The sequence below is a fragment of the Lissotriton helveticus genome, chromosome 9, assembly GCF_964261635.1.
Source record: "Lissotriton helveticus chromosome 9, aLisHel1.1, whole genome shotgun sequence".
Lineage (NCBI taxonomy): Eukaryota > Metazoa > Chordata > Amphibia > Caudata > Salamandridae > Lissotriton > Lissotriton helveticus.
This window is the reverse complement of record NC_136070.1, coordinates 566,476,440-566,499,542: the sequence shown is the minus strand read 5'-3', so window position 1 is coordinate 566,499,542 and position 23,103 is coordinate 566,476,440. Positions and strand designations below refer to the sequence as shown.

The 23,103-nt window shown below is 50.9% G+C and overlaps 1 protein-coding gene across 1 annotated transcript in view; it reads left to right on the top strand.

Annotated features, from left to right (window-relative positions):
• TMEM179B (transmembrane protein 179B) overlaps positions 1 to 23,103 on the top strand; it is a 116,368-nt gene that overhangs the window by 25,685 nt on the left and 67,580 nt on the right. The window contains exon 3 of the mRNA XM_078660492.1: positions 174 to 308. Coding sequence (XP_078516618.1) covers positions 174 to 308 — 135 coding nt within the window. The remainder of the gene's footprint in view (positions 1 to 173; positions 309 to 23,103) is intronic.

The window sequence follows — 23,103 nt, the reverse complement described above, 5'->3', positions numbered from 1 at the left end:
TTCTTTACCTCCTCCAGCAAGAGGTTATTTTACTCCTCAGATTATCTCCCACTATTTCTGTAACCCCATGCTTTCCCACAACTTAGGTTGTATTACACCGACCACCTCTGATGTTCTGTCTTCTTTGTACTAGGTTTGATTGCTAATGCAGTTTATTTTGTCTTGACTTGCAGTGGCTCTATCTGGCTCAATATCTCGTTGGTAGTGTCTTCGTTTGTTCTCTTCTTCCTGCTGATTTCATCATGTATCCTGCGCGTCGGCATGGATACTTTGTGCGAGTCTATCCTGAAGACCAAGCAAGTGGAAAGGTAATAGCAACATTTTCAGTCTCCACGACTTTTCTCTTTTTCACATTGACCTCCCTCCAGCTCCTTTCCCTTCTATCCTTCGTCTATGTACTTGGCTGCCTTGCTCTTTCTTGTCCCTTTCATGTCTCCTTCATTGCTCCCGTCTTCTTTTCTTTGTCTCTTTCCCCTCTGTCACCTTACCCCTCTATTTTTCACTTCTTCCTCTTCAGTCCTGCACTGAGTTTCACTGTTCATATTTGCCTGTACACTTTGTTGGTGTCTCTTCCCATCAACACTCTGAATCTATTCTCTTTTCTCACCTATCTCAGTAGGTTAACAGTCTCTAAAATGGAATCCTTGTTGATGTTAATTAACTTTGGAATTCGTATGCTTATTTTGTTGGGTACAATTTGTATTTTTCAAAATGAATGTTGTCCCAAAGTAAAGATCCCTATAGGAGGCAACATTTTATTTATTTCAAACTACAATTACAACGTAGCCCTAAAAAACATATTTAGCTGAAAAGTCTACTTTAATATGTTATCAAAGGAGAAAAAGCAGGAAAATGGTGCTTATTGGTATTACGTTTTATATGGAAGAATGTTGACAGTTCTTCTTTATGGACTTTAGCAACCCCTCTTATATTCAATTTGGCATTCCAAGCATGCATTGCAGACCCATAGTAATTCGTTTTTAGGTGGAGCATAGGCAACGCTTGCACTGTCCCTTTGAGACATGTATACACTTTGTGGGTTTACAGCATAGCCTGCCCATCACTTTTTAGGTCGAGGGACCGGAAGTCCGGAGAATTATTGTTGTTTAGAGTGGCTGCTTTATCCCGCCTCTCTTTTCGTCTCTCCTCCATTGGCTGGCTTCCTAAACGGAGGCCAGCCATTGGAGGAGAGAGCCGTCCCTCCAAAGAAGCTCCGTCTTTTTCAGATTTGGGGGCGTAAGTTTTGCTGTTCTTTAGCTCGTGACGTCGTCCGTCACTCAGGACAGCAAAACACGGCCCCGAATCCGAAAAATTTCAGAAGCTTGAGGCCGCCATTTTGCTGCTGGTAAGGTTGAGGTACGATTCAGAAAAGGGGGTGGTGATGAACAGAGTGTCTGAATTAAGCAGACCACTCTTACCCAGTCCAAAGATCAGGGCTTGATCCATCACCGTTATTTATCTCACTGCCCCATCCCAGCTCAGAACCTGGCTATATGCAAATTAGTCTGTCCCTGGCCCAGTGCATCATGGGAACAGGGCAGACCAAACTACCAAGCCAATTCTTCACCAGAAAGGAGACAAGCTACCGGGGACCGGTTTCTGGCATTTCAGCCTCTTCGGCCCCGCTTGCTTGAATCCTGATGGAGCAGTGAGAAAGGGACTCATGTCTGAGTATACCCTGCCACACCTATAGTGGCCAAAAACGATTCAGAAAAGGGAGTGGTGATGAACAGAGTGTCTGAATTAAGCAGACCACTCTTACCCAGTCCAAAGATCAGGGCTTGATCCATCACCGTTATTTATCTCACTGCCCCATCCCAGCTCAGAACCTGGCTATATGCAAATTAGTCTGTCCCTGGCCCAGTGCATCATGGGAACAGGGCAGACCAAACTACCAAGCCAATTCTTCACCAGAAAGGAGACAAGCTACCGGGGACCGGTTTCTGGCATTTCAGCCTCTTCGGCCCGGCTTGCTTGAATCCTGATGGAGCAGTGAGAAAGGGACACCATGTCTGAGTATACCCTGCCACACCTATAGTGGCCAAAAACGATTCAGAAAAGGGGGTGGTGATGAACAGAGTGTCTGAATTAAGCAGACCACTCTTACCCAGTCCAAAGATCAAGGCTTGATCCATCACCGTTATTTATCTCACTGCCCCATCCCAGCTCAGAACCTGGGTATATGCAAATTAGTCTGTCCCTGGCCCAGTGCATCATGGGAACAGGGCAGACCAAACTACCAAGCCAATTCTTCACCAGAAAGGAGACAAGCTACCGGGGACCGGTTTCTGGCATTTCAGCCTCTTCGGCCCGGCTTGCTTGAATCCTGATGGAGCAGTGAGAAAGGGACTCATGTCTGAGTATACCCTGCCACACCTATAGTGGCCAAAAACGATTCAGAAAAGGGGGTGGTGATGAACAGAGTGTCTGAATTAAGCAGACCACTCTTACCCAGTCCAAAGATCAGGGCTTGATCCATCACCGTTATTTATCTCACTGCCCCATCCCAGCTCAGAACCTGGCTATATGCAAATTAGTCTGTCCCTGGCCCAGTGCATCATGGGAACAGGGCAGACCAAACTACCAAGCCAATTCTTCACCAGAAAGGAGACAAGCTACCGGGGACCGGTTTCTGGCATTTCAGCCTCTTCGGCCCGGCTTGCTTGAATCCTGATGGAGCAGTGAGAAAGGGACTCATGTCTGAGTATACCCTGCCACACCTATAGTGGCCAAAAACGATTCAGAAAAGGGGGTGGTGATGAACTCTGTCCATCACCACCCCTTGTTGTAAATTATTTTGTCCACCCTAAGCGTGGAAGGGATGTGAGTCCCTTGCTCATTGCACCATCAGGATTCAAGCAAGCCGGGCCGAAGACGCCTGAAATGGCAGAAACCGGTCCCCGGAAGCTTGTTTCCTTCCCAGTGTAAGAATTGGCTTTTGTAGTCTGGTCTGCCCTGTTCCCATGATGCACTGGGCCAGGGACAGACTAATTTGCATACAGCCAGGTTCTGAAACTGGGATGGTGCAATGAGCTAAAAAACGGTGTTGGATCTAGCCCTGATCTCTTGACTGGGTGAGAGTACTCTGCTTAATTCAGAGACTCTGTCCATCACCACCCCTTGTGGTAAGGTTGAGGTAGGCTGCTCTCGCTCCCGCCGTCTTTTTTCCTCGCCCCCCTCCCGCTGTCCGTGTCTACACTACATGGAAAGGTTCAAGATGTCACAGCCCTCACAATTGCGCCGCTGTCCATGTGTATTGCGACCCCTTTGGTGTCCGTGGGGTGGCTTCCTTGAAGTGCCCCGTTACTACCCCCAACCAGTCACACCGGGCAGAGGGTGAGGCTGTGAACTGCCCTGTTAGCACTTAAGGAAGGGATTCTCGTGGGACCTGCGCTGGGACTTGTGGTCGGCAGTTAAATATTGACTTAGCGCTGGCAGTGTTTCTGCCAGGCAGCCCAAGAGGTTAGCCATTAATCTGCCCCACAACCCCCGCATGAACTCAGCGCGGGCCGGGGGCTCCCTTTGAAGAGCATGGAAGTGTGAGGGGCCACAGTGTTTACTTTCCATCCTCCAGAAGGTGCTGCGAGAGGAGGTCTGTTGGGGTGGAGCAGTGCAGAGGGTACACTGATGAGGAGGGCGCTGTGGTTGTTGCAGACTGGAGGTACGCGCTGTCCGACCGCACAAGGATAACACTTACAGGCAGTGGTGGGTGAGAGAGTGGCGGTGGTGGACGCTGAGATGGGGAACCAGGGAAGCAGATTCTGAAATCAGGCGGAGCTAGGGCAGAGCTAAGGCCGGGGACGAGGAGGGAGGACTCCGGACACAGGAGCTAGGACCGGTGAGTCCGGGTCGGGGGGTGGGAGAGCAAAAGTTGGGATGGAATTGGGCAACCGCGGTCAGGAGCGGAGACTGCATGAGGTTGGGCCTAACCAAAACGGGCAGAGCTAGAGGGTACAAACGGAGAAGGACAGGACCTTGACGAATAGGAGACAAGCGGCCAGGCGGTGGGATGGAGGAGCTGGGAGGGCTAGAGACCAGGAGCTAAGAGGGCAGAAGCTGCGGGACACCGCTTGGGGTAGGGGTTTGTAGGCTAGAACCTGGGTGGACACCCCTGAGCCAGCAGGACTTGATGGGCAGAAGCTAGAGGTGACGTCCAGACGGGCTGGGGAGGTTGAGGGCAGATGTTGGGGAGGCAGAAGTGTGGATGGTAGCAGCTGGGAGGGCAGATGCTCGGGGTGGCATCTGGGTGGACATGGCCTAGGATGACAGCACTGAGGGCGGAGGACCTGGGAAGTGAGGGTCGGGGGTCAGATCCCCGGGGAGCACAGCTTGAGAGGCAAGGCTTGTGACTGAAAGCAGGGAGAGGGTCGGGGGGAAAGCCTGGTAAGAGAGGGCCTTGAAAAACTAAAGTTCGTTGTGCTTGAGAGCAGGGGCGGTGTGCTGGAGCGCCTGCGAAAACAATGCACTCTCTGCAGCACGTTAAAAGAGCACCCTTTCCATTTGACATGAATTAGGCTGCTGTTGGCGGATAGTGTGACACATCTTTACATACGTGTTTTATTGTCCTGACTGAAAACGCAAGTATTGCCAGTGCGTCAACTATAGAGAAAAGAAAGGGCTGTCATTTCAGTAATGGTAAAATCCAACACGCTGCAATGGATTATGCTTTCCAGGCAACCGCCTCAGCTAGAACTGAGATGTCTAGGAATTAATGACGCGCTGCGATCTGCAAGGTGCGTGGGCGCCCCCTGCTGGAGGCGGCCGGGGGTGGCTGGGACCCCCAGCGGGTGTGAGGCGCATGGAAGCTCGCGCAGGCCGGCCTGAGGTAAACGAACACCCATTCCCTGGCACGGTTCCGAGAAGGGGCTCCCGCCCCTGCCTTCGAGGTGGGAAGGAATGACACACACCAGTATCCCACATCAAAATGCTGCCTGCGCACAATGCCTGGGGCAGCAGTTAGCAGACATTAAAGGCTCAGCCTCAAAGTCTTCTCCTGAAGTCGGGTTTTGTTCTCCAGCGGAGCGGTGAGGAGAGACGCTCTGGGTGCCACTGGGAGAGTAGGGGGCCGGAGGGGGGGCCACACATGGGGAAGAGACAGAGATTGCAAACCGTGCCATCCCCCCTGTAGCGCTCCCTAATATGTGAGGAGGGGGTACATCCATTCTGAATGACACAGTTGAGTCCTCAGTTCGCTGTCTCTCTTTCCCTAGGCCCCCTTATGACCTTTAGCCATCCCCCCATCAACCCCCCTCCCCCAGCGTGTGCTAAACATTTCACATTTGCACGGCGTGGGACAGCTGGCCAGGACTGTTCTGCAAGCGCCTGACGAGGCGCAGCACAGTCTCCAGGAGCTTGTGTGTGTGTGTGTGTGTGGTGGTGGTGGTGGTGGTGTGTGTGTGTGTTTGGGGGAGATAATCGCCCTGTAATGGGATGTGGGGATGGAGGAGTGGAAAACAGGACTTAAGTTGAGAGGTATCCAGGGAAGTACCTTTTCGAGGAACAATGGCTACTGGGGTAATGAAAATTTTCCTAGCCGTAGGTGCTAGTAAGTTTCAATTCTATTAAGGACTCGGAGGCGAGGATTATGCCTTCTTCCTTCGCTTTATTCTTTTCCACAGCAGCAAGAAAGAACACATAAACCACATTTCCCATGAACATTAGGGAAAGAAACAACAAAATGAGTCAGTCCTTCGTTAGTCTCTGCACTCCTGACAGCTCCCATCATGCTCTGCAGCCTGCTCCCCTTCCTCTTTCTTCGCGCGAAGCATCTAGTTCAGCACCATTAAGCATCCGCCTTGCCAGCGTCATTACCTGCAACAAACCACTATGTCAGAACCGAACCTTAACCAGCACGAAACCAAGCAAGTAAGCAACAGTACAAGCAACCACAGTTGAACACAAGGTCAGTCAACGTATGAGAAAATGAGTTACTTACAGCCAGTACGGGGAAGGGTCCACTTCATGGAAGTCATTGGGAGGGATAATCCTCCCCTCAGAGTCCTTAATAGAATTGAAACTTACTAGCACCTATGGCTAGGAAAATTTTCATTCTATGGCAGGACCGGAGGCTTCGGATTATGTCAGTTCAAAGCTTGTTGACCACCAAACTAGCCACCTCCAACACTGGTTTGAAATAAAACCGTTTAAAAGTGGAATCAGACGACCAATCGGCCGCTCGCATCAGATCTTCCAACCGTGCACCAAGAGCAAATGCTTTAGATGCAATAGCACCTCTCGATGAATGAGCACCAAACTGTTTAGTATCGATCCCCGCCTCCTGCATGACCCAACGCACCCAACGGGCGATAGTCGGGGAGGAAACAGCCTTGTATGGCTTACGTAAAGCAATTAGGAGTTGTCTCTCGCCCGGAGGGCGGGTATCTTCAGTGGCATCTTTATAAGCACGGAGGCCCTGCACAACACACGGCTTCGGGGAGTCCGGGAAAGCCGGATACGAGAGAACTCTCGTGTTAAATTTCGTCCGCCTACTGAGCGTGAAACATACTCCCTCAGGAGAAAAGACTCTGGCCGAGATTTCCAATGCTCGTACATCGGAGACTCGCCTACAGGAAACCAGGCACAACAACATGGCCAGTTTAGCCGTTAACTCCTTCCTAGACAAAAACCTATTCGGTTGCCACGAGAGAAACCGGTTTAGTACTCTGTTTACATCCCAAAGTGCCGAGTAACGTGGCTCCGGGGGTAGCGAGAGGCGAATACCCCTAAGGAGCCTACACACCAGGGGGTGTTCGCCCACCGGAGAACCCTGGACCGGTGCGTGCCCTGCTGAAATCGCAGACCGAACGGCATTGATAGACCAATAAGCCAGATCGTCTTAAGCCAGACCTGCCAGAAAATTTAGGACGTGAACTACATCAGACCCCACGGGATCCACACTCCGTCGCACACACCAACTGCGCCAGCGCTGCCAGGCCGACCGATATCTCTTGGTCGGGTTCGCGGCCCACGCTCTATCGAGCAAGTCCTCAGCCTTTCCCGAAAGTCCCGGGAGCGCCCAGCGACGCCGGAGATCCTCTATGCCATCAAGCGGAGAGACCCTTCTTGGACTAACCGGTGTGGAACCCCGTCCGGATTGAGCAGAATTTGCGGATGATGGGGGAGTAGGATTGGAGAATCCCAAGAAAGTTCCAGAGGAACTGGAAACCAAACTTGCGATCTCCACCATGGCGTGACTATCACCGTCTGTCAACTGGCGGCGTAGCAGAGCCGACACCCGCGTGATCATCGAGAACGGGGGAAACGCATACCCCCGCTCGCTCGACCAATCCTGTAGGAACGCGTCCGTTGCTACTGCAAGCGGATCCGGACGCCAGCTGAAAAACCTTAGAAGCTGATGGTCCAGACGGGACGCAAACAGATCCATCGTGAAGGGACCCCACCTTTCCGCCAACATGGAGAACACCTGAGGGTCCAGCTTCCACACACTGGCGTCGAGGAGATGACGGGAGTGCCAATCGGCCACCTCGTTCTGACGGCCCGGCAGATATTCCGCCGTAACTGACACCTGATGATCCAGGCAAAAGTGCCAAAAGTCCCGCGCAAGGTCCGCTAGCATCTTGGATCTGGTACCCCCCAGATGATTTATATACCGGACCGCTGACACGTTGTCCATCCGCAGAAGGACACAGGACTGCACGCGGTCCTTCGTCCAACACTGGACCGCAAAGGAACCGGCCAGCAACTCCAAACAGTTGATGTGAAACGACTGTTCCAGAGTGGACCAGGCGCCACCCGTGGAGAAATCTCCGCACCTGGCCCCCCCAGCCGGTACGGCTCGCGTCCGACTCTATGATGATGTCCGGAGCCAAGCCGAAAATCGCGCGGCCGTTCCAGGCTTCCATGTGGGTTAGCCACCACTGCATTTCGCCCCGCACCTCCTCCGACAAAGGAATCCGCTGAGAGTAAGTCAAGCCCTTCCTGAGATGGGAGGCCTTCAACCGTTGCATGGCTCGATAATGCAAAGGCCCCGGAAAAATGGCCTGGATAGAGGATGACCTAAGACCCACCAGTCTGGCCAACTGACGCAGGGACGTCTGACGTCTCGCCAAAGTTTGGCGCAACTCGTGGCGAATCTTCGCCATCTTTCTGGCCGGGAGACTGAGGGTTGCAGCCACTGAATCTATTGTGAATCCCAAGAAGGTCGCCGACTGAACGGGAACCAAAAGAGATTTCTTCTCGTTGATAACAAACCCCAGCCCCTGAAGCAGATTTACCGACGTCTGAAGCTGGGAGGAGAGACGCCTCGGACACTGGTCCGTGAACAGCATATCGTCCAGGTAGACAATCATACGCATGCCCTGGGCGCGCAACGCCTCCACCGCCGGGCGAAGCACCTTTGTGAAACACCACGGAGCCGAGGAGAGCCCGAAGGGAAGCGTGGTAAATTCGTACACCTGACCGTCCTACCTGAACTGGAGGAAGCGCCGATGAGGAGGGAAAACCGGTACCGTAAGATAGGCGTCTTTCAAGTCTAGCCTGACCATCCAATCGGAGGGCCGCAAGACATCCCTGAGGAGGTGTAGGCCCTCCATCTTGAAATGGCGGTACACCAGCCATTCGTTGAACTGTTTCAAATTGATGACCGGTCGACGGCCCCCGTCGACCTTGTCGACCAAAAAGAGGTTGCTGAGGAAACCGTCGGGATGTTAGCCAGCGCAGCAAATCGCCCCTTTTGAGAGGAGGGCGGAAACCTCGTTGCGCACTAAGTCTGCGTCGCGCTGCGAAAACACAATGGGCTGCGGACGCTGGAGCTGACGGGGACGACCATGGAACTCCAGCTGGAAGCCCTGGACCGTCTGCAGCACCCAGGCGTCGCTCGTGAGGGAAACCCATGCATGATGAAAACGCGCTAAGTGCCCCCCCACTTGCAAACACGCTGAAGGCAGCACACTCACCTCTTCCAGCACCTCGTTGCTGGCCTCTCTGATCTCCACGACCCCCAAAACGCTGTCCTCGTGTGGGGTAGAAGTTGTTGTAGCGGTTGGTACCCTGCTGCTGACCGCGGCCGGAACCTTGCCCCCGGTCGGAGCTACCCCCTCGACCAAACGAGCGGCCCCGGCCACGTCCGGTCTTGTCGAAAACCCGAGGGGCAAAGACCTTTTTAATGTTTGATTGCGCCCTGTCTAAGGAAGTGAAGGTGGCCACGAATTTTCCTAATTCTTTTATGAACGGGTCACCGAACAGGCCACCTTGCGCCACCGCGCCGGCTTCAGAAGAAGCGAGGTCCCCCAGCTTCGGGTCGATCTTGATTAACAAGGACCTCCTCCTCTCAGTAGAGAGGGCACAGTTAGCATTCCCGAGAAACACAATGGCCCGCTGAGCCCAATTGGAGAGCACCTCCGGAGATATAGGGGCACCTGAAACCTTGGCCTCCTCGGCCATATCTAAAATCTTGGTAATGGGCCCCACAGCATCCAACAGCTTGTCCTGGCACGTACGCCAGGACCTATCAATACCCTTCCTTGACGAACTTAGCCAGAAAAGTGGCCATCTTCGGGTCGATGTCAGGGGTCATGGCCACCTTGCCCTCCAAGGAAGGCCGGGGGCACTCGTCGCGAAGCCGGCTACGGGCGTCCTTGTCCACTGGCTTGCGCAGCCGGTGAGCCACATACTGGGCCACCTTGTCACCAGGCACCCACTCCGAAGACCGGGGATGGACAATATCGTCCGGGTCCAGCATATCTGAGGGACCTGCCGAAGAGGAGGCCTGGGACGGAAGCCACGAGCGGGAAGAACAAGCCTCCTCGTTCGTGTCCGGAGAATCATCGTCATCCTGCGGAACCGGGGATACCGTTCCAGGAGTCGGCGGCGGGACCTCCGCCGGGACCGCAGGGGACGGAAGGGAACCCTCGTGCGCCATAAAGGCGCTCTTAATCCTTGCAAAAGCCTCAGTATCCACTCCGTCGGAACAAGGTTTCTTTGGCGGAGGGGGAAGGCGCGGACCCCGGGTCTTGGGCTGGCGCGGGTATAAGGGACGCCAATTTGGCATACGCCTCGTCCAGTCTGGCCGTAAGGCGTTGTTCCAGAGGGACCATAGCCTGGTCCACCGCCCTATAAATCGAGTCATCGACCGCCTGGTAGAAGTCCTCATCCCAGGTGGCGTAACTCAGAGGATCCTCCTCTGTGTACTGGTCCTGCCCGCGCTGCATAGCGAGTTAAATTAGGCTCCGCAGGCCAGCGAGACAGCACCCGCACAACTGAACCCTCACGGGCACAAATTTGGCGCTGGGAAGTAGCCCAGGCAGATACAGCGGCGCCAGGCGCACAATTCACGGGCCAAACCCAGGGACGCTTGCAGCCCACAGAATCACTGGGCACCACCCGGCTAGAAGCGCCCCAAGCACCTCACCGGTGCCCATTGCGACCCCGCAGGGTGTAAAAGGTAGAAATACAGACCCAAACCGGGCGTTCAAAAGACAGGGAAGTTTGCGACCCCTAAGGGTGTATGCCAGGTGGTTGGGGGACCCCACGGACAGACCGCGCCAACACGCGCAAAAAACGCTCCCAAAGGGCGCAAAACGCCCTCAAAAAGCGCCCTCCACACGCACCAGCGCAGACTGACAGCGCGCGCCCCCTAGCGGTGAGAGGACGCCACCGCACCTAAAACGGGCAAAATCGCGTGAGGATCGCGCAAAAGCGTCCCGCGATTAGAACAGGGGCTCTGAAAGGCAAATACAGGCAGCGCTACCGGAAAAACGTCAACACTGCCCCACAAGCCCCCAAATGAGAAGAGAGTAAGGAAAACACCACTTAACTTGCTGCTGAGCAGCGAAGAAAGAGGAAGGGGAGCAGGCTGCAGAGCATGATGGGAGCTGTCAGGAGTGCAGAGACTAACAAAGGACTGACTCATTTTGTTGTTTCTTTCCCTAATGTTCATGGGAAACGTGGTTTATTTGTTCTTTCTTGCTGCTGTGGAAAAGAATAAAGCGAAGGAAGAAGGCATAATCCGAAGCCTCCGGTCCTGCCATAGAATTCAGCTTTGATGAGCTGTGAGAAAGCAAAAGACACACAATTGATGGACAGAATGCAGAACAAATCAAACATTCACCCCCAGTCAAGAGGTCTGGATTAAATCCATCATTCTTTTGCTCACCACGCCACCCCAGTGAGCGATGAAGCTAAATTGTTGACTCCTGCCCGCTGGGTCCACGCCCATCTTGTGTACAGATCTCTGGACAGCCTTCAGGTGAAGTTGGCGCTATATAACACAGCACATAAGTACTGCAGAAAAGCAGAAAGAGGAAGTCGTGTTCCGGGGAACGATGGGAGGAGAAGGGTCAGCAATAAGACAGGTGGACATAATGGAGCGAGCAGTACTGAGAAGCGTAGTGGGCGGCACTAGATCTGTACTAGTGGGCAGAGAGATGGGGCAGGGATGTGTTTGGAAACAGCAAAAGGAAGCTCTTTTGGGAAACTGTCTTATTTGCCAAAATACACACATTCCCCGCACCTTAGGTCGAGTAACCCCGTGGCCTTGCTGTAAGGTCCGCTGAGTGAGCCTCGTGGCTGGGACCCCACAGTTGCCCTCCTTGGACCGGTCCAAGTCTTAATATACAACCCCCCCCCCCTCCCCGAGATTGAAGTATAATAAGTACATCAGAGGCGGGGGCGACTCTCTAGGTGGCTGATTGCTGCCAGACAGTCTGTCTATCAGGGCGGCCCACGGGAGAGGTCCGAAGCAGAGTCATACATGGAGCTCGGTTTCAGGAGAGGGGGGGGGGCTGCGGGAATGAAGGGGGTGTCTCGCGTAACAATAGACAGCTCTACTGGCGGCTGCCCCAAAACTGCATACTGTGGGGTCCGCAGCTTAGGAGAGGGTGGGGGAACGCAAACACCTGTGACTAGCGCCGCAGAAGGGACAGAGCGCTGAAGAAGAGAAGTGCGTATGGGATGCATGAGGGGCCACAGGATAGAGGAGAGGCGGAGAGCTGCTGTACGAGGAACACGGAGGGCCCGGTGACTCGTGGGGAGAGTACGGGGACTCAGGAGTCAGGACACCGGGAGAGGCGACACGTGCTTCAGTGGGGGGGGTGAGGGGGGAGTGGAGGGAGTGGAGGGGGCTAGGGGACGACGGGGCAGCCCTCCAGGAGGCCCCCGTTCAGCCAGAGGCCAAGGGACATCTATGAGGTATGGGAGGCTCATGGGTCCCTATCCTGTTGCGTTTTCCCTATGGACCTAGAAGGGTCGCAGGACGGGCCAGGACTGCAGAGGGATGGAGGGATGAATGAAGGAGGGGCAAGGGAGGGGAGGCCTGAAGGACCCACAAGCTTCAGGAGGTACCATGGGTGGGTGGTTGCAGGAGGAAACAGGGGCTGCAGAGGCATGGCTTGCAGAAGGGGCCGAGTCAGTGTTGCAGGGGGACAAGGGGCTCGTGAGAGAGGACGACGCGCGCAGCCCGGGCTCCAAGTAGGAGGAGGAGAGAAAGTGATGGAGCAAGTGATGGGGGAGGATTTACAGGCTACATGAGAGACTGACATTAGAGTGGAGGAACCAGAGAGCCCGAGGTCCGGGGCAAGGAGTGAGGAGGAGTTTATGGAAAGAACGGGCCATCTACAGAGACAGAGCACCGACTGAGGGACAGCGATGGAACGATGGGATTCGGGGTGGGGCGAGGAGGGGGTGGTAGAAGGATGTGAGAATACATTGAGGCATAGGCTTATGGGGGGGTGGGGGGTGGTACGCTTCTTGAGGGGTCGAGGCTGCCTGCCGGCGAGTTTGCTACCTCTTGATTTTTTGTTTGCTCACAATTGTCACCTTTACCTCATGTAACTTAACGTCTGCTTTTGTCATTTGTTCACTTGTAATTTTCTCCTCTTGTATCCTTAACCTTCCTATTGTGAAGCGCTCTGACACTTTCGGGTAAAGTCCGCGCTATATAAAAACGCACAAATAGCGCTGCCGGTGGGCCGTGTCCTGCTGATTTGGGAGCTGGGTTGGCCGGCTCACATGCACGCCATTACAGGCGTCTGGTACCGGAGCCAGCTTACAGGGGGCATTTCGCAAATCTTACTTCCTCACCTAGTGTACAGAGCTGAGGCGCTATGGGGAGCTGTGTAGCGTCTTTTTTTTATTTGCATTAAATGCCACACCCACACAGAGCTAGTCTAGGGATTTACGGAGACCTGTAAGGTTCGCACCTCCTCGGCAGACGAGTGCACATTAGCAAAGCATCTCTCGCTCACGTGCATTTCTTGGCGAGACTGAAGGCAAGTGCGAAACCTTTGTTATTTAACAAACACACCCCTTTTTCCCCCCAAACTGGTTTGCTACTTAAATGCCCCCAAACTAGCATTTGGCAGCTCTTCTTGACACATGACGCCACACCTGGACAGCAGCGACGCTCAAAGCTCCACCGCCTCTGCTTTACACACAGTAAGTTTACAATGTTTACTTGTGATCTCAGCGCAGGCTTCACCCCGCTGAAGCATTCGAGGGTCGTGGGGGACTGGGGGCCGTGTTTGTTTTTATTAATAATGTATCGGTTTAGGGGCCCCCTCTCAGCACCCCCCCCCCCCCTGGCCCTTGAGCTTACACCGCACTATTGTGCCAGCCATACTGCCCGGCCAGACCTCTGCCACCCAGGCCCCCTCCGGAGCCATCCCCCGGCCCCATCACCCGGCACTCCTTCTTGTCACCCCCAGGAACCCCCCCCCGGGCCCTGGCCCGTCACCCGGCACTCCTTCTTGTCACCCCCAGGCCCCCCGGGCCCTGCCCCGTCACCCGGCACTCATTCTTGTCACCCCCAGGCCCCCCCCGGGCCCTGCCCCATCCCCCGGCGCTCCTTCTTGTCACCCCCAGGCCCCCCCGGGCGCTGCCCCATCCCCCGGCGCTCCACAGTTTTAGGGTCAGAGTCCTTTGCTGCAAAGGCTCTTACGCTGCACCCTGTTTGAACATGGATGTAGGAAGTTCTGAAGAGTACTGAAGACCAAATTGTTCTGCTCTGTGTAGGAATCATCAATCGTAAACTAATTGACGTATTTTTTTTCCCCGCCACCTGCTTATTCTCCAATTCTCCTGTGTGTTTGACCCTTAGTCCTCTGAAATACGACCTTGGCAGCCGGAGTGCCATACTAAAGAACATATTATAAAATAAACCAAATAAATATTAGACGAGGTTTATGTTCTGGTTTTCGAAGTTTGTGTAGTCAATCCAGGTGAAGAAGAGTTGCACTTGAAGACTGAGTTGTTGAAATTCTTTCACATGTTGGAGGCTTCTCATACGAACTTTGGACATGTTCTTTTGGTCAGCACCAGCCCATAGGCAGCCTAGGAATGGTATGGGCCAGTAGGACCAGATAAGAGGTGTGTTCGATCACGCCCTATCCCAGGTTTCTTAAGATGGGTTCTGTGAGTAATGGAAGTGATTGCTTTGGGAATAGTTATATTATGTATTTTCTGTGTCACTTACAATCTGTGTTTTTATAGTGAACTTCCTGATTTTACTTCAAGCGGAATTGTTGTTTGTGGTAATTTAGATTAAATGTGTAAGTATGTTTTCAGGAATTTGAAGCCATAAATTACTACTTAAGTGGTAAAAAGAAGATAATCCGAGTCACAATAATAAAGTTAATGAGTTGTAAGCACTTTAGTATTAATTCAGACAGGGAAGTTCCTGGTACCTTATTCCAGTGCTGGATTCAGATAAGGCCCATAAATAAACTGAGTAACGTAGTCTGCCTATGCAATAATCTTCTGAGGAGCGCATTTCCGGTTGCTAGTGACACATTAAAGCAGTGTCCCCGTGCCATTTGGACACAGAAGAAGGAAGCAGCCGCAGGATCAATCTGTGGGCAGAGTGCCAGCCTTGTGAACTGCATAGTTCTGAATCAATAAAGGGCTGTGTCAGCCTCTCATCTTTCTGAGGTCGATTCAACAAGTATCATAGTGTAAAAGTCTCCCATTCAAGGACCTAGCTATAATTCAGTTTGTGATGCTCACACGGTAGATATGTCTTATAGTTATTAATATTTGAAAAGGCAAAAACATGGCATGTTTTTAAATAAAGCTGCAGTGATTCTTTCTGATGGGCAAATATGTAGAGGACGACACTGCATAACCATATAGATATTGGTGTTTATATAGATCTTTGATTGATTGTGTGGGTGTGGGTGGCTCTATGTGAATGACTGTGTGGGTGGCTCTGTATGTGTGTGTGGGTGGCTTTGTGTGTGTGGCTCTGTGTGGGTGCAAATGCAATAGGTCTTGCATTTGCGAGTGATTAAGCTATCGTTTTCTTGCCTTCTGCCCCCTGATTGCACTCGTTTTTCTTGCCTTCCATCCCCTGATTGCACTCGTTTTTCTTGCCTTCTGCCCCCTGATTGCACTCGTTTTTCTTGCCTTCTGCCCCCTCATTGCACTAGTTTTTCTTGTTTTGTAGGTGGCTCTGTGTGGGTAGCTCTGTCTGTGTGAGTGGCTCTGTCTGTGTGAGGGTGGCTCTGTGTAGGTGGCTCTGCGTGTGTGGGTGGCTCTGTGTGAATGACTGTGTGGGTGGCTCTGTGTGTGTGTGTGTGGCTCTGTGTGGGTGTAAATGCAATAGGTCATGCATTTGCGAGCGATTAAGCTATTGGCATTGTAAATGACAATCCCATTTATTTATGATTTAAAAAAAAAAAAAAAAAAAGGTCATGAGCAATGCCAATAGCTCTACCTTTAATAATGCAGAGACCATTGCATTGTAAATGCTTGTTGTTTGTGAGTTCGATTGTCCTTGAAAAAGACTTGCTTGCTAGTGGTAAATCTTTCCTCTTTGTCCCTCCTTGTTGTCATTTGTTTCCTCCCACGGAGCAGTACCTAATTATTACTATCTTTCCACTTTGGTGCTTATCTGTTCATGTCTGGGACAATTTATTTATTTCTTTCCTGCTTGTCTTTGTTGAAGATTCCTTTTCTCATGGCAGCTCAAAGGCATCATAAGCCCGAGCACGTGTTTCCACAGCACATTCCAGTTGAACAATGTCACCCTTACAGAGAGCGCACGCTGTGCAAGGCAGCCACAAATTCACACCCCTTGAATTGCAACCATTTTATGCCTCCTGTCGTGAATAGAGGTACTATTTCTTCCCTCCTCATGCTCCATAAAATTCCTTTTGTGGTGTCCACCTCTTCCTAAAGTATTTATGGGTTGAGCTGAGATTGTGTGTTTCGGCGTTCGTTCTAATGAAAGTAAGGACATGGTTACATTTCAACATATACTTTCAATTGTTTCCGATTTCTGCCTCTGCTCTCCCATTGTTTTGCGTGTTACAGTACCAATACTGTTAATTTTTCAATCGTTTTTTAAAAATAATTAATTCTATTTAGTTTGTAATTTGCCCCAAACTCCCAATTGGGCTTACCTCGTTTTCGCTCTGGAGGAATGATTTTCCGTTCCTCCATATTTCAGTTTGACCGATTTCTGCCAGTTGCAGTTTGTGCAGCTTTCTTATAATTGGGCTGACCTTGATTTGTATGCCTCTGAGCTCATTTTCGGCTGTGGGTGGCCATGTTTAGTTGGGAGGCTTCCTCCCTTGTTTAAGGTTTGGGGTGGGAGTGGGTGTGAGATCGGCTGCCATCTTTGGACAGATGGGGCCACAATCTAGCCTAGTGGGCTGCCACTCTGATCAGCTCAAATATTATGAGCAATTTAGCTTCTGGTTACACTAGAGTCTAGACAATGAAGGGGATTTCCCTTCAAGTTCAAGAATTTGTATAGCGCACTACTCACCCAGAGGGTCTCAAGGCGCTTGGGCAGGGGGTTCATTATTTATCGAATAGCCAGGTTTTAAGTTCTTTTCTGAAGGAGATGTGGTGCTGTGTAAGGCGGAGGTGAGTGGGGAGTGAGTTCCAGGTCTTGGCCGCCAAGTAGGAGAAGGATCTGCCTCCCATGGTGGATCCTTGGATACGCGGAACTGCGGCGAGGCCTTGATTGGAGGATCTCAGTTGGCGGGTGGGTGTGTGGAAGGATAGTCGAGTGTTGAGGCATTCGGGTCCTAGTTTGTAGAGGGCCTTGTGTGCGTGGGTGAGGAGACGGAATGGTATTCTCTTATTGACGGGAAGCCAGTGGAGGTCTTTCAGGTGGCCGGTAATGTGATCTTGGCGAGGGATGTCCAAAATGAGTCTCGCCGAAGCGTTATGGATGCGTTGGAGTTTTTTCTGTAATTTGGCTGTAATTCCGGCGTAGAGGGTGTTTCCGTAGTCTAGTCGACTGGTAACCAGTGCGTGGGTGACAGTCTTTCTTGTCTCGGTGGGGATCCAATGGAAGATTTTTTTGAGCATACGAAGACTGTTGAAGCAGGAGGATGAGACGGCGTTGACTTGTCTGGTCATCGAGAAGGAGGAGTCTAGGATGAAGCCTAGGTTACGTGCGTGGTCTGTGGGTGTGGGTGCAGAGCCCAGCTCCGAAGGCCACCATGAGTCGTCCCAGGCAGAGGGGGATGATCCTAGGATGAGCACTTCCGTTTTGTCTGAGTTAAGTTTTAGACGGCTGTTTTTCATCCATATGGCTACTTCTTTCATGCCTTCGTGAAGGTGGGTTTTGGCGGTGTTGGGGTCTTTGGTGAGGGAAACGATCAGCTGGGTGTCGTCAGCGTAGGAGATGATGTTGAGGTTGTGTTGGCGCGCGATGGAAGCGAGTGGACTCATGTAAACGTTGAAGAGGGTGGCGCTGAGTGATGATCCTTGTGGTACGCCGCAGATGACTTCGGTGGCTTTTGATTTGAATGTGGAAAGTTGGACTTTCTGAGTTCTCCCAGCTAGGAACGAGATGATCCAGTCCAAGGCTTTACCTTTTATGCCGATGTTGCTGAGGCGTTGTGTGAGGGTATTGTGACAGACAGTGTCGAAGGCGGCGGAGAGGTCGAGTAGAATGAGGGCCACTGTTTCTCCGTTGTCCAGTAGTGTTCGGATGTCGTCTGTTGCTGCGATGAGGGCGGTTTCGGTGCTGTGTTTGGCTCGAAAGCCGGACTGTGAGGGATCAAGGGAGTTGTTGGATTCGAGGAAGGCGGCGAGTTGGCTATTGACGGCTTTCTCAATGACTTTGGCCGGGAATGGGAGGAGGGATATGGGGCGGTAGTTTTTAAGTTCAGAGGGGTCTGCTGTGGGTTTCTTCAGGAGGGCGCTGACTTCGGCATGTTTCCAACTTTCTGGGAAGGTAGCAGAGTTGAAGGAGCAATTGATGACATCACGATGATGGAGTCTGCTTTGTTGTAGATGTGGTGGGGAAATGGGTCGGTTGGCGAGCCAGAGTGGATGGAATTCATTAGGCGAATGGTGTCTTCAGTGGTGATTGGGTTCCAGGCGCTGAGGTTGTTAGAAGGCGGTTTAGGTTCTGAGGGGGGTGGAGAGGATTGTTTGTTGGAACTGTTTTCGAAGCTGTTATGTATGTCGGCAATTTTGTTGTAGAAGAAGGAGGATAACGAGTCGCAGAGGTCTTGGGAGGGAGTGATGTCGTTTGAGGCTGCGCTGGGGTTGGTGAATTCTTTGACGATGTTGAATAGTTCCTTGCTGTTATGGGCGTTGTTGTCGATTCTTGAATGCTGATTTCTTGGTGGCTCAAATCAGCTGGTGGTGTATGCGGGTGGCTGACTTGAAGGTGGTCATGTTGTCGGTGGTTGGGTTTTTTCTTCATGTTTTCTCGAGAGTACGGCATAGCTTCTTGGATTTCTTAAGGTCATCGTTGAACCAGGGGGCTTTTTTGTTGTTTTGTTTGGTGTGATGGTTTTTCAGGGGTGCTAATTCGTCAGCGCTGTGAGTGACCCATTGTTTGAATTTGATGGCAGCTTGGTTTGGGTCCGATGAGAGGGCGGGTGGGTTCTGGTTGAGCGATGTGAGGAGTTGGTCGGTGGTGATTTTGTTCCATTTTCTCCGGGGGATAGGTTGAGGGGGGTTGTGGGTTGAGGTGGTTTTGTAGCTGAAGTAAACACAACAGTGGTCCGTCCAATGGAGAGCTGTGGTGTGATCGAAGGAGATATGTTTGCTGGAGGTGAAGATTGGGTCGAGCGTATGTCCGGCTACATGGGTGGGGGTGTTAACAAGTTGTTTGAGACCGAGATTGGCCAGGTTGTCAAGAAGGGTGATGGTGTTGCTGTCGTTTTTCTTTTCCAGGTGGAAGTTGAGGTCTCCTAGTAGAATGTAGTTCTCGGAGGTGAGGGCATGTGGACCGATGAAGTCAGTGATGTCTTCGCTGAATTGTTTACGGGTTCCTGGAGGCCTGTAGATGAGGGTGCCTCTGAGTGTGGACCTAGGGTCGGTGTGGATCTGGAAGTGGAGGTGTTCGGCGGTTGTAAGGTTATCGTCGGAGCTGGTCGTGATGCGGATGGAGTTCTTATGGACGATGGCGATGCCTCCTCCTGTTTGGACGGTGCGGTCTTTTCGGATGATCTTGTAATTGTGCGGGATGGCAATGGTGATGTCGGGTGTTGATGATGCATTCATCCATGTTTCCGTAAGGAAGGCGACGTCCGGTGATGTAGTGTCGAGTAGATCCCAGAGTTCGGTGGCGTGTCTGTGGACCGAGCGGGTGTTCAGCAGGATGCACTTCAGGTGGTTAGAGTCGGAGCTGTGTTTGGGGTTAGTGGATGTGGTGTGGGTCTTAACGCTGATAAATTTGCAGGAGCGGCAGGCGAAGGGATCGTGGGTACGTCCCGGGGCAGCCTCGTAGCATTGTGGTGTGTGTCCGGGGTTAAGGGCGAGGAGAGTTGCGGCGTCATACCTAAAGCGAGTGGGGTGGGTATGGCGGGGACCAGGGGGTCTGGCGCTGGGCGCGGACGGGCGTAGACGGGCTTACCTTTGGCGCGCCTTCGGCGCGCATGGGGCGCGACCGCTGCGCGTGAACGCTGCGCGTAAAAGCATCTGACATATGTGGATAGTGGAGGGAGGCGGAGCGAGGGGCTCTCACATGGGAGGCTGGGGCGGGGTGGAGGGACTGGCTCAAACAACAAAATGGAAGCACAAACAAAGAGAAACAGGACGATATTGGGGCACAGTCGGAGTAACGCTGTGGAATGGGCAGTGGAAATCAGGCGAATCAGGCACAAATGCAGCAACAGGCAATGCAAGCAGTACCCAAATGGAAATTAAACCAGTGAGCAGTATAGCGCTACGGTAACAGGCAGCAATGAGCAGTATAGCGCTACGATACCAGGCAGCAGTGATCAGTATAGCGCTACGATCCCAAGCAGCAGATCCCAGGCAGCAGAGAGCAGAGCAGTAAGTCGGGAGGGTCAGGGAGCGTGAGGAGCGACGACCGCTTCCGAGGAAGGTAGGGTGGTCACAGCTTTGGTTGGTAGGGTGGTCTCTGAAGGTAGGGTGGTCAACCCTTCAGGTTGGGTGATCATTTTGACAGTCTTGAATGTTTCGTTTCAGTTATAACTATCCCACGCCTTCATATGAGTGCATCGTCTAGTCAATTTACATTTTGTCAACAGGCACACTAAGGCTGCCTCTTTTTACTTGAATTGTGCAGACCATTTGTCAGGAATACACACTCTGTGCTGCTCACCAAGGGAGCTGAATGCTGGGAAGAGTATGTTTATTTTATTGCTTTGATCGGATACTTCTCTGCTTGGCCAACAAGGTTCTTGTGCCACCGCTGGTGATCATACTTTCTTTTTCATTCACTTTAGGGAAGTAATGCTACTACTGCTGATAGATTGAGCTAAACATTTATCTGTTCTTTCCAGTGCTCGGCGAGTATGGATTAATCTTTCTCACTGTTAAGTTGTCACCTGTTGTCAGGATATTTGAAAGGGCTGGTTTTAGGTCCTTATTTTAATTGCAATTAACATCACACTGCCAAACGACATTAAAGCAACTTTAAGCCCTCTACTTTTTTCCCAGACCAGTATCTTTAAGTTGAAAGGGTCTTGGGTCCCATGGCCAAAACCAATGGCAAAACTAGTAGGTCTGCATTGACATCCAAAAGGTGAGGCCTATTAGCTATGACAGTGCTTGTTCTGACTGATTATAAATAACTAAAATCCCTAAACAGACTATTGCTTTAATTTGCCCATTCCGGTCATGTATCATATTTTTGAAGATGGTTGTCTTAGGATGTCAACTTACTGAATTATCCTTTTTCCTGGCTATAGAATAATAATATGTATCTCTATTGTTTCAACAAATCAATCATTTCCTGATTTATTTTGTCACTACTATGACGACTCTCTTTGATAGGTTTTTATCCTGTGATGGTAAGACGTTTTAGACTTCATTGTTCTAGGCTCTTACACTATTCAAGAGTGTGGCATATGTCAGTAACTGCCACAAAGGAGGTTGAAGGTCACAGAGAGAGTTTGCTGATAGCTAAGCTCAGCCGTCCCACAAAAAGCAAAGAACCATACACTTCATAATGTCATGCAAACAAAAGGGCCAAGAAAACGAACCAGTCCATCCGAGACTTGACTAATGCCACTCTGCCACATCCTTTGTTCCCTCAGAGAGTGGCACCATCACTGCCATTACTGCATCCCTATATTGTTGATCGCCCCACTTGCAATTTGTATGATATCAAGACACCTTTTTCTAGTAAAACGCTCCTTATTCGCTATCAATCGCTTTCTCCTCAATAATAGTTTTGCCTTTGACACCTTCGTCCTTGTCTCCTTTTGCTGTCACTTTGAGAAACCTTTGACAGACCTCAAAAAGCATGAGCTCAAGAAAAAAGAGAAGGCCTTTAACTACTACCTAAAGAGTATCCTGTGGATCCCCTATATGTTCAGGAAGTTTCTCCTCTGTAACGTTGCCCTAGGGCAGAGGCTTCACAGCTAGTAGAAGTTCAACTTACATGGGACTGATCACATGCCAGAGACAAATCTTCTCATCATGGTAAATATTCTGCCATGCCAAAAGAAGCAGCAGATCACACCAGCGATTATAAGACGCTCACTCACTTTTAATAGTAGTCATAGATGCTTTTATAAGGGATTCATTCTTCTGTACAATACAGATGTTACTGTTATCTAACATAATAATACTCGATTGATCAACATTGGAGGGATAGAAGGTTGAGTTTTTAGATTTATTTATTTCGATCTTTTGTATATGGGAGAAAGAGCAATTCAAAGTAGTTAATAAGTGGACTCTTAAAGTTTAGTATGGTGCGTTAATACTACCTGTTATTCTTTTGTTGCAACCCTGGAGAGATACTACGGATACAATAAATCTCAAACATTTTAGTTTTCAAGATTTTCCAGAGTCAGTTTTGAGTTGGGGGTCCATGCAGTTCTACAGTTTAGGGCCTTGCATTATAATGGGATATCTGCTGCCATGCTGCTGTTATATGTAAAGTGATGCTGGGTGGAGGTTCCTAGTGGGGGGGGGATGTACATTTTTTTGCATATATCAATTTCTTCCAGACCTATGGATAATGCTAAGTAATTCTCTTTTTATACTGACACCCACTATAAGTCAGTAGTGGACAGGTTAGCGGGTTGAATCTTCCTTAACTTTAGGCGCATTTCTGTGGGTTGACGTTGAAGTCTGTTTAACAGTTTCTTTTGAATACGTGTATAAACCAGTACAATAGTCTGCAAGCCCCAAGACCCCTTGTTAGATGGGGGTTTGTAGGAGTAAGAATTCTGGGATGCATGGAAAATTGCAAGTTAACACTCATTACCCAAAGTGTTGATTTTGAGGGTTGTATAAGAACTCCAAGATCATCCTCGGACTTCAGCTTTACCAGTGGAGTGGAAACATGCCCCGAATATATGGCCAGTTGAAAGGAAGGGATGCAGTGTAATGTCTTCCCAGTTCTAGGATTGTCATTTTTTCTCCAATTAGGCAGAGAAAACATGCTTTTGTCTACATTTAGGTATTTTCTGGACATTGGTGACACCGAAATGTCACTCTAATTTATTTTTCAAATCGGCGTAGACGTGTCTGTTTTCGACAAATATCTGGAAATGTTTCTTGTGCTGGACTAGGACCTAATATGGAGCCCTACATAGCGATTAAAAAGTAGCATTAGAGAACCATATAGTGACCACAGACGGGAGAACAATTCTGATGATTCTATGGATATTTGTTGAGCCTGACCTTGGAGGAATAAACTAATACAATTAATGACCCATGGATATCCTAACCACTCATTCAACCTGGACAGCTGCA